At 50.3% G+C, this 15,172-nt stretch overlaps 1 protein-coding gene across 3 annotated transcripts in view; it reads right to left on the bottom strand.

The window, feature by feature from the left end:
* The window catches only part of Nsun2 (tRNA (cytosine(34)-C(5))-methyltransferase Nsun2), a 162,008-nt gene that overhangs the window by 28,694 nt on the left and 118,142 nt on the right, over positions 1 to 15,172 (bottom strand). For all 3 annotated transcript variants that reach the window (XM_055061851.2, XM_055061849.2, XM_055061850.2), the window contains exon 18: positions 13,616 to 13,655. In XM_055061851.2, the coding sequence (XP_054917826.1) occupies positions 13,616 to 13,655 (40 nt within the window). The remainder of the gene's footprint in view (positions 1 to 13,615; positions 13,656 to 15,172) is intronic.

Raw genomic sequence — 15,172 nt, 5'->3', positions numbered from 1 at the left:
AATCAGATCAGGGCACAGTGTTTACTAGCGCTTTGACGACAGCCTTTCTTGAAAGGTGCGGGGTAAAGCTGTTACACAGCTCAGTGCACCACCCCCAGTCGAATTCCGTTGAGAAGCTCCACTCCGTCATGAAGCGCGTGTTGAGAGCATTGTGTTTTGAACATCAAACTGACTGGGAGCTGTGTCTGCCTGGGGTGATGTTTGCATTACGGACCGCGCCGCATGCGGCTACGGGGTTTTCGCCAGCTGAGCTGGTGTACGGTCGCTCGCTGCGATCTCCGCTTCGCATGCTTGGAGAATCGTGGGAAGGCAGGGGCGACGACCCAGTCGTGGTGGAGTACGTGCTTAAGCTCCTCGAACGCTTAAGAAGGGCACAGGAGTTGTCAGGTGAAGCAATGGCAAAGGCCCAGCAGAGGGCCAAGGTTTATTATGATCGGACAGCCAGGGCCCGTCGTTTTGAGGTGGGCGATGAGGTCATGATATTGCGCACATCGCTAAAAAACAAACTCGACGTGCAGTGGGAGGGCCCAGCACGGATTGTTCAAAAACTGTCGGACGTGAACTACGTGGTCAGTCTGCCAGGAAAACGGAAAGCACAGCAAGTTTACCACTGTAATCTGCTCAAACCCTATAAGCAACGGGAAGCAGTAGTGTGTATGATGGTAAACGCTCCCGAAGAGCTTCCGGTCGAGCTTCCGGGACTAGGCTCAGTGACGAACAGGAAAGACACCGATCAAGTCATTAGTGACTTAATCAGTAAAGCATCGCTGTCGCCTGAGCAGAAAACCGAACTACACCAGCTCTTACAAGAGTTTCAAGGTCTGTTCTCTGAGAGGCCTGGTAGGACTTCTGTCCTTACTCACGACATAGAACTTACCTCCCCAGAGCCAGTACGATCCAAGGCGTACCGGGTGTCACCCCGCCAGAGCGATATTATGGAGGCTGAGGTAAAGAAAATGCTACAGCTCGGTGTTATTGAGGCGGGTGAGAGTGATTATACCTCCCCTTTGATTTTAGTTGAGGTACCGGGCAAGGAACCTCGTCCTTGCGTCGACTGCCGCAGGCTTAATTCCATCACTAAGGATCAAATTTATCCGATCCCTAACATCGAGGAGCGCCTTGAGAGAGTGAGTAGCGCTCAGTTTATTTCCACCCTAGATCTTGTCAGGGGTTATTGGCAGGTTCCACTTACAGAAGAGGCTAGTAGGTATGCGGCATTCATTTCACCAATGGGAACATTCCGTCCTAAAGTGTTGAGCTTTGGTTTGAAGAACGCGCCATACTGCTTTTCAAGCCTCATGGATAAAGTGTTGCGGGGACAGCAAGAATTCGCTTTACCGTATCTAGACGACGTAGCGATATTCTCCGCATCCTGGCCTGAGCATATGGCCCACTTGCGGGCAGTGCTAACCCGCCTGCGCGATGCGGGCTTGACAGTCAAGGCTCCCAAGTGCCAGTTAGCACAGGCCGAGGTTGTCTACCTCGGTCACGTGATTGGTCGGGGTCGTCGCCGCCCCTCTGAAATAAAGGTGGCCGCTGTGCGAGACTTCCCGCAACCGCGCATGAAGACCGATATTCGGTCGTTCTTAGGTGTCGCCGGCTACTATCAGAGGTACATCCCCAGGTACTCTGATATCGCGGCTCCCCTGACGGATGCTCTAAGAAAGACAGAGCCGCAAACAGCCGTCTGGGACGAGACAAAGGAAAGAGCTTTTAGCGCCCTAAAGAGCGCCCTAACAAGCCAGCCTGTGCTACGATCGCCCGACTACACAAAAGGGTTCGTTGTTCAGTGCGATGCTAGTGAGCGAGGCATGGGCGTTGTACTGTGCCAACGGGAAAATGGAGAAGTAGAACACCCCGTCCTGTATGCTAGTCGTAAGTTGACCAGTCGTGAGCAGGCGTACAGCGCCACCGAGAAAGAGTGTGCGTGTATCGTGTGGGCCGTTCAGAAATTGTCATGCTACCTAGCCGGCTCGAGGTTTATCATTGAGACGGATCACTGCCCTCTCCAATGGCTGCAGACCATCTCTCCCAAAAATGGCCACCTCCTGCGCTGGAGCCTCGCTTTGCAACAATATTCCTTTGAGGTGCGTTACAAAAAGGGGAGTCTCAACGGTAACGTCGATGGCTTAAGTCGAAGCCCCTAACGTGGGAATCAGCCTCAAAATTGTTTGTTACTGATGTTTTTCTTCCTGAGGCAGGATTTTTAACATATTGCTTTTGTGTAGTGTTTCAAAGTGATGATGTGCTTTCTAGTGCAATTTTCCGATTTGTGGACGCGTTCTGAGTGCTGCTAAACTACTGTAAGGAACTAGGCAGTAGTATAAAAGGGGAAAGAGCCTGGCAGGGCTTAGTGAGGGTTGTGCCGTGCTTGCTGACTGAGCGGTTGACTTTCGGCGTAGTTCTAACGCTTACCGGGAACGAGAACAAAAATGTCAACTCTCCCGAAGTCACTTTGCAGTGTCCTGTGTGAACCTGAACGAGAGAACGAGGCCTTCTCCGTGCGCTGCGCTCAAGAAACGCCGACGGACGCCCGACTTCGGTTATGTGCATCATCGAGCGACATCCCTCCGGACAGCGGATGCAGTCCCCTGACCATCGGGATCTCCTTCCCCCGGCGGGGCGGTCTGTTACGTTTCGCCTACGACGCGCGGTATAGCCGGCGCGGATGCAACGGACGCCGGGGCTTCCTTCAAAGCGGCGGACATTTTGGCCCGTTCGGAGCTGCCGCAAAGCCTCCCCGCCAAGCGCGTCCAGGCGTGTTTCAGTGCCACGTGTCTTCGTGTGTGCGTGTGTGTGTGTGTGCCCACGCTTGCCAAAGCGCGGCAGCCGGGGAGAGGAGCTCCCCAAGTGTGAAGCGAGGAGGTCTGATCGGCGCCTGCTCGGCGGCTGAGTCACTACACTCGTCTCAACATGTCTCTCAGCTCGTCCGTGCTCCGCCGTCACGTGGTCTCATCCCGTGACCTTCCTTCTTGCCCGCGACGTCGAGAGTATAAGAGCAGCTGCCCCCGGACGCCAGGAGAGAGGCTCAGATTTCTTCTGTTGAGTAACGTGCTCTCCCGTCTCTCCACTTCGGTCGACCTGACCGCCCGCTCTTTTGCGATGTTAGAATAAACCAGTTGTTCTGTTACCAGTCGACTCATGCTTTGCCGGGACCTTCGGATGCTTCCAGTGCCCCAGGCCGCCAGGCCAACGCTACCCTTGGGGCTTGCGACCCATTTGCAATAACGGGCGTCAGCACTGAGGTTCCAACAACTCGTGCCAGCGGTGCGATTGCAACAACATACATAAACCAAGAAGTGCATTAGTGCACTTTAACAATGCACTAAAAAGAAGAAAAAAGAAACTGAAGCAGCACTGCTATGAAACACATTAACAATATAATTACAGAGCACATTTTGACTTGTTATATCACAATATTAATGCAGAACATCAGGGTGCATCAGGGCACATAAGGCAATGTATTGCTTCCAAGAATGCATTAAGTGATTTTATTTGGACAATTGGATCAGGCCACAATTGTTGCTTCTCTGTTTTCTGTCTTATAAGCAATGCCATGCCTCTTCCGGAAACGGTCGATCCAGCCATTTGACACTGCAAAGTCAGTGATGCCCAGTCTGTCGGCTATCTCCATCACCTTCTCGCGTAAAATGCTGCCGTCGAAGTTAACACCAGCAGCGTGAGCTTGTTTAACCCTTTCGCTGTCACTGACGTACCGGTACGTCATCGCGCTTTCCCCGCACAGTGTCACTGACGTACCGGTACGTTCTCTGTCGCGCGTTCAAAATTTCGCGCCTGAGGGCAAAGCTGGCGCTCCCGGACTTGGCCACGCCATCTGTTGACTCTTCCTACAAGTTCGTATTTTCGCCCCGGCCTGTGTTAGTACACGTATTGAAGAGTACGGTGCGACTGCCACGCCCCCCTCTCTTTTTGCCGAGTGGCGCGGTGGTTCCGCGTTCGCTGGATCATGCGTCGCGCGCGTGGTTATGGGTTCAAGGGTTGTTCTGCCATCTCCGCCGGTTTGAAGGTTTTTATTTTCTTCTGTTGGTGTGTCTGCTACGGCGCGTCAAGTTCAGGCGCACGCGCCGCCGTTGCCTCTCCGAAAAGAGTGACTCGATTGCTGCTTTCGCTCTCTCGCCGCACCCTCGCTTCCAACTTGCAGCAGTAAACGTAAAGCCCTTCGAACTTTCTTTTAGCCTTTTTCCATCTCCCTCTTCTTGATCACACAACGTCCCATTTATCTCCCTTGCGCGGGCGACTGAAAGCGCATCCTCCCTGCGCGCGGTTACTTTCGGATAGCTGAGCAGCTCGAGACGTTCGTCTGTTCATCGGAGCGGTGGCTCTTACGATTCAGAATACGAGCCGAGCTCGGATTTGGACTCGAACAGCGTCTAACGCGACGAAGAGATGAGTTCCGCATCGTCAGATTCGGATGTTGAATGGATGTTATAGTCAGGCTGATGATGATGATGATGTTTACTAATAACAGCTGCAGAACATTAAAATGTGCATATTGCATTGACTATGTTATTTGTATACCAATTATAATCAAAAATAAATTGCTATGTTCATTCCCTGTTATGCTCGCTCCCTGAAACCAAGCCGACACTGGGGGTGCGTCACGGCCAGAAATGGCCGACAGCGAAAGGGTTAAGGGGAGACATGGGTTCCAACACCAACTTTGTTAATATTAGTGTGAATTGGAGGATATTTAACAGTGTTGTGCAGCTTCTTCCGCTGATTGCAAATATCTAACTAGATTTTGTATATCTGCATTAGAACAAACGATATTAAGTTTTTAATACAGACATTCAGTCAACTTTTTACAGGACTTTTCAAAAACTTCACTTCGTCACAAGCAAAAAAAAAAGTATATCGCGAGAATGCCAGAGAGTAGCTCTAGCCGGTGATGCTAATTTTATTTTTCTCAGTGCACTTATAATGTGCAACAACAGATGTAAACTTGATTGCAATCTTCTTGCTAATTTTTATTTATAATTAGTGGCAATTAGAATTTAGCAGACAACTATAAAATAAATAGCATCACCAGCTAGATCTATTCAATACTGATAACAAATATTTTGCTCATACTTAGTAAGAACATACAAAGATGCTCCGTTAGGCAGTGTGCAATGCAAAAAAAAAAAAAAAATGAAACTGAGAAAAACGAATCTAAACTTTCTGTTCACGAACTTTTATTGGCCTAGCTATATGGCAATATGAATTGCATCACCATGTAGCCCTGTCCTTCAGCAACAAGTTCATGACATATATGTGGCTACTGTGCAAAAATAACACTGAAATATTTGTTGCAACATCATGCATAGTCATTGAACGCAACGTAAGAAAGCTAGCACTACCCACTTCACATTTCTCTTTTAGAAACTTGTTAACAGGAGGCACACAAATGGTATCTCTGCTAATGAAGTTTCACAGAGTTCACGGTCACAACAAAACATGTCCTTTGCAGAAAGTTTATGGTTGCACCAAAATATCTGGGTCAAATCCCAGTGGTGGCAGGCACATTTCGATGGAGGCAAAAAGTTCGTGCACTTGTGTTATGCAGACCAGGGGGTCAAAATTAATACAGAATGATATCGTGGTTCTGGCACATAAGCCCAGAATTCAAATGAACAAAAAATATCTTTGGCACATTCACATAATTGTGCATTCAGCACAGGTCACACCTAGACCGGGACTGCAGGCAGAATCTGTTGCTGGCTTGTGCCTTTTTGTAAGCTTGCTTGTCACAGCATTTCTACTCGTGTGATCCTTATTGGACATGTGAAACCTCCGACAAGCTTTTTCAAGGTTTCGGTGCACCATTCGCACATGCCACAGGCGGAGCACTCCAGCACAAGCTTCAGCGATTTTCCAGGGGGAGCAGTAGGGCCTGTAGCAGACACCGGGCCTGCTCTCCTGAAGCAGTATCTTCGCTCATGCCAAGCTTTTCATATGCTTCTCTCCGTGACTTTTCAAAAGAATTTTTAGTGGTCCCCTCTGAGCTAAATAAATGTCCTTCTGAAAAAACACGTGCAAAAATCGGTAGGCAGGAGCCAATCTAGCAAACGGAAGCAAAGCAGGTACGTCCGATGCACAGTATAATCCACACTTGGGGAAAAACTTGGAGTGCATTGCATCGCGATGTGGTGAGCGCTGGAGTCAGGTGGCAGCAGCAGCTCGCACAGGCGCAGGTGCTCGCGGAGCGGAGTCTTGATCCAGATCGTCTGCTACGGCGGCGTGTGCTGGCTATGTTGCCGGGAAGCGTGCTACTGTCAGGGGCAGTGCGCTGATTTCATTATTACTGCGGGAACTGAGCTGATATTCTTTACTAAGCGTTGTGCGATGCCAACCTCTGAGCTTTCATTGGCGATAATGGAGTTCTACAAACTTTTTTTGACAGCATGCTTCGTTTGTTCTTTCAAAAGGCCGGGGTACTGAGTCCGTGCACGTAAATTTCTTCACTGTGTGTGTTACCGTAATATGCAGCCACAAGAAAGAGACACCAAAATGTGTGCGCAACATGCTCAGTCTTTATTTGACGCGAAAGGAAAACAAAGTACTCAACAATTATTTAATAACTATGGGGGGTCAAACATCATGAAACAAACTGATACGAAAAAAGGAATGTTTTAGGTTAAGACAATGAGCTGGAAGTGATTCTTCTCGACAACAGTTCATCACACTAGGCAGACTCTGCCCACCGGCAGGGAAATACACGCGTCACGCTCAAAATTTCACTGAGTATCTCGCCATGTTCCCAGCGGAAGCGATGACAGCGCTCATTCTGGAGGGCAGTGGGGTATAAAGCAACTCGGTTAGCAATGTTTACAGAATTTGCAGAACGTTCCATTCACTGACGATGATGGACCAAAGCCTATCCTCGGACAACCCATGGAGAGGATGACGCGCCAGCGATACTTTAAATGAGCCCCAGACATTTTCAATGATGTTCAGGTCCAGGGATTGGGGCGGCCTTTCCAGGACAGCGATGCCACCCTCTTCAAGCAGTTCTTGCACAACACGAGCAGTGTAGATCGGTGACCTATCATGTTTGTTGGAATATATGATCGCCTTCCGGGAATGGGCCGTCAAGAATGTACGGAATCGGTGCATCGTCTCCGATTGCCCCGTACCTTTCAGTGATGAACTTGCCTTTGAGGTACGGTAAGATGCATCCCGAGATATCAGTGGGCGTCGCACAACGTTTAGTAAGTATCGGCTCAGTTCACGCAGTAACATGAAATCTGCATGCTGCCTTTGACAGTAGCACGCCTCCTGACAATGCAGCCCGCGCACGCTGCTGTAGTAGACAACGCGGTTCAAGACTCTGCTCTGCAGGTGCCTGCGTCCGCGCGAGCTGCCGCTGCCGCCACCTAACTCAAGCGCTCGCTGCATCGCGATGCAATGCGTTCCGAGTTTTCCCCTAAGTATGAACAGCCTGTACCTTTAGACACAGTGTTATTATAATCTCAGGTGCCCTCCTGGAGCAGTACTTATAAAAAAATATACAATCTATCGTCGCAACGACAGAAGCACCCAGCAACGAAAAAAGCGCCCTGCGACTTCTACAACACCAGTCAGAACTTTGCTGAGACGCTGTACTCCTTGGCGGGTCCTTTGAAAGCATCGCCGCTTTCTTGCCACACCCGGGACACAGCATGGTTCCAAGGAATTCTTGTATGACGGATAAATCCACGATTCCAGAGAAATTCAGTTCCACTGTCGTTGATGTCCTCTTTCGTGTCGACACCCAGCAACTCGAACTTTCGCTCCATTGCAAACTGTGACACCACGCACGTTTTCGTGTTACCGGTGATTGCTGCGCGCTCGCTACTTTCTTCAGTCGTGAAGAAAACAGTGTCAACATGACCTGTGAAAACACGAGGTGTGGGCGGACGAAATGTTGACGCTAGACGTGCGGGTTGCAGTTCAGAACTTGATCCGGCAGATTTTCCAGGCAGACCAGCAACCGGCAACTCCGGGAGTATGGCAGGCCTAGCCGCTTTCCATCGCACATTCCACGGCCGCTTTTGCAAACGCTTGACGCGTAGTAGCCTTGAGACGACGACGACGACCTCCTTCAGCCATTCGGGCAACGAAATGGACACCTTATGAAACGTTGTGAAGCAAGCGGCTGAGCAAACGTAGACAGCGTGACGACGGCGCGATGAAACCAGAGAACGTAACACAACGCGAGAGCGGTCGCACGCGCGTCAAACAGCGCCAGACCAATAGGAGTGAGGCGCATGGGGGTGTGCACGCTTTGGCCAATGAGCTGCACGGATGCATCCTTCAGAAACCGTCCTGCTGGTGTTCAGGAGACAGGAAGTTCCACATACGTCATCTACGGCGAGGCATGACACCGATAAAATTTCATTCCGGCGCAGAGTGCAAGCCTGCTTGACATGCTGCCAGACCGGGCATCGAGAAGATGTCTGTCCGAATCGAGGCACAACCAAGAAGTATAGAGTATGCGAAACATCCGACCTGACAGACGGGCATGAGTGCATGCCATGTTGCCTGTTGTGCGGCAAGAGTCATCTCACCAAAAGCCGGGACTGGAAGAAGTTTGAGAATCCCTTCACCATCTGCCAGTGCCACCACCAGCGACGTGAGCGGCGGGCGCGAGAGCAGGAGGAGCAGCTGCAATCGCCGCCGCCAGGCCACGACGGCCACCGCCGTAAACGTCAGTCAATGAGCCGGGGTCGGAGCTGGAGCCGGAGCCGGAGCAGCAGCGGCCCGTCTAGATAGCGGAGTGCCTCGAGACTAACAGCAGCAGCAGCAACGAAACCAACAAGGAGCCCAATCACAGGTGTTGTCCCAAAGAAACTGGGCGAGCATAGTGGCCGGGAATGGGAGCGAGATGCATCCCGAAATAGACACACTTGACACAGTTAAGAGTCTACAGCAAACCATCCAAAACATGCAGACAAAGATTGTACAACAGGATGCAAAGATCTGTGCCTACGAGAGCGGTCGCTTCCCACAACCAATGGACAGGGACCGACACCCATCCAGCTGGAGCAGACTCTCCCTCACCCCGCGGTCGTCCCTCAGGTGGTACCCGTCAATGCAGTGGCTGTCTTCCGCCCTTCCCGCCTGGACCTGGCCGTCCACACACTCCCCAACAATCAACATGGCTGTAACAACCAGTAACACCTATCACATTTGGCAGTGGAACTGCCGCAGATTCAAAAAGAAGGCTAACCTTCACCAGCATGTTAACAACACGGTACAGCAAGAATTCTACAAACATGATATCATAATGCTACAAGAAGTCAACATTGAAGCCGGCCTCTCCTTTTACCTGGCTTTCCACTGCAGTAACAACAAGAAAGTCACTACGCTCCTTCACCGAGAACAGGTGGCGGCGATGCACAACATCGAAACTTCTCCACCCTTGGGCATCCCCCCAGTCTTCGTGGAGATAATCCTGACAGGCACATCAGATCCCAGCCTATTTGTCCTCAACATATACGACGCTCTGCATGAAGACCCAGACCTCAATGCGCTTTTTAGCTCGGCCCTCAAAGTCAGCCGCGACTGCCCCTGCTCATAGTTGGGGACTTTAATGTTGGTCATACTCTATGGGGATACCTGGGTGACACCCGCAAGGGTAGAAATCTGGCAGAAGCCACGCAAGAGTTGGGCCTCACACTAACCAACGATACCACCGCCCGCACCAGAATCAGCAGCCAAGGTCAGGTTGACACCAACCCGAACCTGACGTTCGTCATCCACTTCAAAGACTACGCCTGGACGAACACCGGCGAAACTCTGGGAAGCGACCACTGCATCCTTCACACAGAAATCTGTGCATGCGGTAAGTGTCGTCGCAAGCATCACTTCTCGGTTACAAACTGGGACAAATTCCACGAGTCGAGAAGAACGCGAGCCCAGCAAGGGATCCATTGCTAATATCTCATCTTGGTCGAGCCGACTCCTGGCCAGCAAGGAAGAGCATACGGAACATCTTGACCCGGAGGACGCCCCGGAAACCTCCAATGTCAACAGCAGGCTGCTCCACATGTGGCAGGCAAGATCGAGCATGCTCCGGCGCTGGCAACAGCAGGGGAAAGACAACCAAGTCCTCAAGGAAAGAATCATCTGACTCGACGCAACAATTTCCAATCACGTGACCAAGGTCACCCAGCAGCAATGGTACCAAATATGTGATCTCATGAGGGTACGCCTCGGCACAGCCTGGACGTGGCACCTCCTACGCCTACTCCTGGACCCGGACACCACCAAGGCCGAAAGCAGAAGAAACATGGCCAAGTTAATCCACAGGCATGGTCAGGACCCGGGGGCGTTCCTGGCCGAGATGCGGAACAAGTATGTCGGCCCCCAACTCAAGACACCGTTACCGGCGACCTACCGCGGCCTGCCGAGTGCGCACATAGATGCAGACTATGTTCGCTGAGGTGTGGGCCACCGCCTTCAAGCTGCGGACGAACTCAGCGCCGGGTCTGGACCGAGTGACAAACAAGATCCTGCGCAACCTGGACAAGGCCGCAGTGGAGCGGCTCACAGAGTACATGAATGAGTGCTGGAAGACTGGCGCCATCCCGGAAATGTGGAAGACGTCCACAATCGTCTTGATACACAAACCAGGCAAACCACTAAGTGCGGACAACCTCAGGCCGATTTCACTCACATCATGCACCAGCAAACTGATGGAGCATGTGGTCCTGGACCATCTCAATGAACACGTAGAGGACGGGGACAAGTTCTCCCACTCCATGTTCGGTTTCAAGCCACACCTGTCCACCCAAGACGTACTCCTTCAGTTAAAAAGGCAGGTGATGCAACCCGAAAGTCCGGCAGATGCTCGCCGATTCCGGTGCCTCCTGGGCTTCGACCTGAAGAAGGCCTTCGACAATGTCGCCCATGCAGCGGTGCTCGAAGGCCTGACCAAACTGGGGGTCAGAAACCGAGCATACCGATCGTCCGAAACTTTCTCACTGACCGGAAGTGCCGGATCAAAGTCGGCGAACATGAAACTGACATTACAGAGCTGGGGAGCCGAGGCATGCCCCAGGGATCAGTAATCTCCCCTTTTCTCTTTAATGTGGCGATGCACGGGCTCCAAGACCTGCCGTGCTCTATCCCCGGACTTCACCACAGCTTCTAAGCTGACGACGTGACGTTGTGGGTAGCGGCAGTTCATCCACGAATTCTTCAAGAGATCATGCAATGCGGCATTGACATTGTACAAGCTTATGCGGAGTCAAGGGGCTTGACGTGCTCACCGGAAAAATCCAAATACCTCCTGATCAAGCCCAGAGAAGTAGCTGTCCCGAGAGAATACCACAGTGGAAGCGCTTCCTTGAACTTAGGGTCGGAGGACTTACCATACCGAAGTGCCCCAGTATCAAGGTACTGGGGCTAGATATTCAAAACATGCTGCGCTGCGGGCTCATGTTACAGAAACTCCAGAGAGCAACCAACTACACATTACAGCTCATTCGCTGGGTGGCTAATGGGCACCACGGCATGGGCAAGGGCGACCTGCTTCGACTTGTGCAGGCACACATAACCAGCAGAACCATGTACTCGACACCATATGTCAAACTCACAGCCACACACTTAGCTAAATTAAGCACAATGATCAGAAGAGCCACAAAGGCAGCTCTGGGCCTTCTGGACCACGCGGCCACTGCAAGGCTAGAGGCCTTAGGCATGCACAACACAATCGAGGAGCTCTTAGACGCTCACTACACAGCTCAAGTCCATTGTCTCTCACTAACCCCGGCGGGCCACAAAGTCCTCCGGAAGCTCAGTCTTGAGGCCATCCCCGAGGTTACAGAGTATGTGACAATTCCACGAAAGGTCAGGGGGCCCTGCCTCTATCCCGCAACAAGGACCCCGAGTTCCATCAGGGCCGCCGGCAGGCCTGTAGGGAAGCTATTTGGCGATGCTATGGCTCGCAAGATGGAGCGGTTTACATGGACGCAGCGAGACGCCCTCACGGCGACCTCATGACCGCGGTGGTAGCGGATTACAGTGGACGATTGATAGAACACATAACAATCACGACTGGCTGAGTGGTGGAAGCGGAGGAAACCGCGACTGCCATGGCTATGCATGCGGAAGTGACTACCGTTATTGGCGATAGCAAGCAGGCCATCGGCAATTTCATTCGTGGTAGAATTTCCGAACAGGCACACAGTGTCTTCACGCGGCGCCCTTTAAGCGGCTGGAAAACCTTCGTGTGGACCCCCACTCACGCGGCTCGAGATCTCGTGCACCGAGTCTCATCTGCGAATGTGGACAGCATGAACGAGGAGGAGAGACACGAGGAACCCTGCGAGACGTATCACAAAACAGCCCATAGGCATCGTTTGAGACGTCGCACACTCCCACCACCAACCAAGCAATTCGATAAAACACAAGCAGTCGCGTTTAGGCGACTCCAAACGAACACATACCCGCGCTCAAAGTACTAACAAGATCACAGGGGGCAAGGAAAGCGACCCATCTAGGCTCTGTTCACAAACAAGGACACACACATATAATGCGGGAATGCATCTCGCTCCCGTTTTCTCACCCCCCATCAGTAGTGAGATTGACTGGATCGTCTGGCTCGGGTCTGGGGCTGTCGACCGACAGCTTGAACCAGTGGACTGGGTGGAGAAGGCCAAGCAGGCCTAGGGCCTTACTTGAGCCCAATCCCTCAGCCACCTCCCACTTCCCCCTTTCAATAAAGTTTACCACCACCACCACCACCACCACCACCGACGCAAAACGTGCACAAAGAAAACAGCTTCAGAACAAGCATAAGATGGCGGCCGCCGGCCACAGCATGCGCAAATGGCGACGGCGCGAAGTTCGAACATTTTTGGCCAATTTTTGCTAATTTCGTGTCCACCTTGGCCCGTATAAGCGAGTTTTTTTATTATTTTCCGATTAAATTTACCTTCCAGATTATGAGGAGGGATTCTTGAATGTATAAAGATGGCGAAAATGCAATTTTCCGAAAATCAACATTTTTATGATTTTTTTTCCCTTTCAAGACCCACGTCTCCCCTAAAACCAGGTAAGAAGAACCTCATCGAGGTTCCAATACTTGGCGCCACAAGCCTGCTTAGCTTACCAGCCGAAGAGTGCGACATTCCCTTCTATCTCGGAGCACTTTGAGACGATGCTGTTAAGCATTCAGGGTGGCAGTCCAACGACTTTGGCAATGTCGACCATTTTCTGCGCTGGCTGCTTGTCGACTGCATTTAGTACGCCCAGCTTTTCCTCGAGGGAAAGCACCTTCTGCTTGCTCGACACGGGCACCCTGAAACCGCTCGGGCAATGCAGCCGCGTTGGCGCGCGTTGCCCAGGCAGGTTCGGGGTGCTAGGTTACGACATATCACACAGGAACGTTTTCACAGCTACAACGTAACAGCAGAGGTTTTAATACATGAATTTCTATGAAGCTGCACCGGACTGGGCAAAAACAACGCAGCAGCCAGGAAAGCTCAGCACCGAGAAACATAAGAGCAGGGTTCTACTGCATACTGAATAACTTACGTGTGAAAATTATTGTGCAGGTGCAGCGAAATCATTAAATGAAGAGTCAGCCCTGGAGGCACATGAATAAAAATGACAAACTTATACAAACCCTGGAAAGGAGGTGTAGACAAGCAGCACACATCCCTTTTCTGCAAAAGAAAAAAACATCTAACTGAGCACTTGCTAACACAATGAGCATTTTGTTCCATCTTTAATGAACACCATTGAGGAAGTTTAAAAACAGGCATTTATATCAAGATAATTGTGACAGTCTTACTGTTGGTAACCATTACAGTCAAAGATTACATTAATAAAGTACGTATTTCTAACTAAACCTTTTGTTCAGTAAACACTGTGATTAAATAGAATTTATTGCACTTTATTACTGAAGATTTGCTACATTATTAAGCTGTTACCTGTTATAAAAAATTTGCTACATCAAACTTTGCTAAATCAAGGCTCCACCATAGCTTTTAAAGGGTCTTGAAACAGTTTTTGTAGTACACCTAGACACAGAAAGCATCTCTCAAGGAGTGCTTTCTCACAAAAATTTCGTGTCAGTGCGCTGTAATAAAACAAGTCATCATCACACCATCATCATCAGCCTGTTTTATGTCCACTGCAGGACGAAGGCCTCTCCCTGCGATCTCCAATTACCCCTGTCCTGCGCCAACCGATTCCAACTACCGCCCGCGAATTTCCCAATTTCATCACTCCATCTAGTCTTCTGTCGTCCTCGATTGCGTTTCCCTTCTCTTGGTACCCATTCTGTAACCCTAATGGTCCAACGGTTATCTAACCTGCACATTACATGACCTGCCCAGCTCCATTTTTTTTCTCTTGATGTCAATTAGAATATTGTCTATACCCATTTGCTCTCTGATCCAAACCGTTCTCTTTCTGTCTCTTGACGTTATGCCTAGCAATTTTCGTTCCATCGCTCTTTGTGCGGTCCTTAACTTGTTCTCAAGTTTCTTTGTCAGCCTCCAAGTCTCTGCCCCATATATCAGCACTGGTAAAATACACTGATTGTACACCTTCCTTTTCAATTATAATGGTAAGCTCCCAGTCAGGAGCTGACAATGTCTGCCATATGCGATCCAACCCATTTTTATTCTTCTATGAATTTCCTTCTCATGATTAGGGTTCCCTGTGATTAATTGACCTAGGTAAACGTACTCCTTCACCGACTCTAGAGGCTGACTGGGAATCCTGAACTCTTGTTTCTCTGCCCGGCTATTCATCATTATCTTTGTCTTCTGCATATTAATCTTCAATCCCACCCTTACACTCTCCCTGTTAAGGTCCTCAATCATTTGTTGTAACTCGTCTGCACTGTTGCTGAATAGAACAATGTCATCGGCAAACCAAAGGTTGCCGAGGTATTCGCCATCGATCCTTACTCCTAAAGCCTTCCTAGTTTATTAGCTTCAATATTTCTTCCAAGCACGCAGTGAATAGCATTGGAGAGATTGTGTCTCTCTGTCTGGCCCCTTTCTTTATAGGTATCTTCCTGCTTTTCTTGTGTAGAATCAGGGTAGCTGCAGAACCTCTTTAGATATTTTCCAAGGTATTTACGTAAGTATTCTGTACTTCTTTTTATTACGTAATGCCTCTATGACAGCTGGTATCTCTACTGAGTCAAATGCCTTTTCGTAATCTATGA

The sequence above is a fragment of the Dermacentor andersoni genome, chromosome 1 (assembly GCF_023375885.2).
Source record: "Dermacentor andersoni chromosome 1, qqDerAnde1_hic_scaffold, whole genome shotgun sequence".
NCBI classification, from domain to species: Eukaryota; Metazoa; Arthropoda; class Arachnida; order Ixodida; family Ixodidae; genus Dermacentor; species Dermacentor andersoni.
The sequence above is the reverse complement of the archived record's forward strand: the minus strand, read 5'-3'. Positions and strand labels throughout refer to the sequence as shown.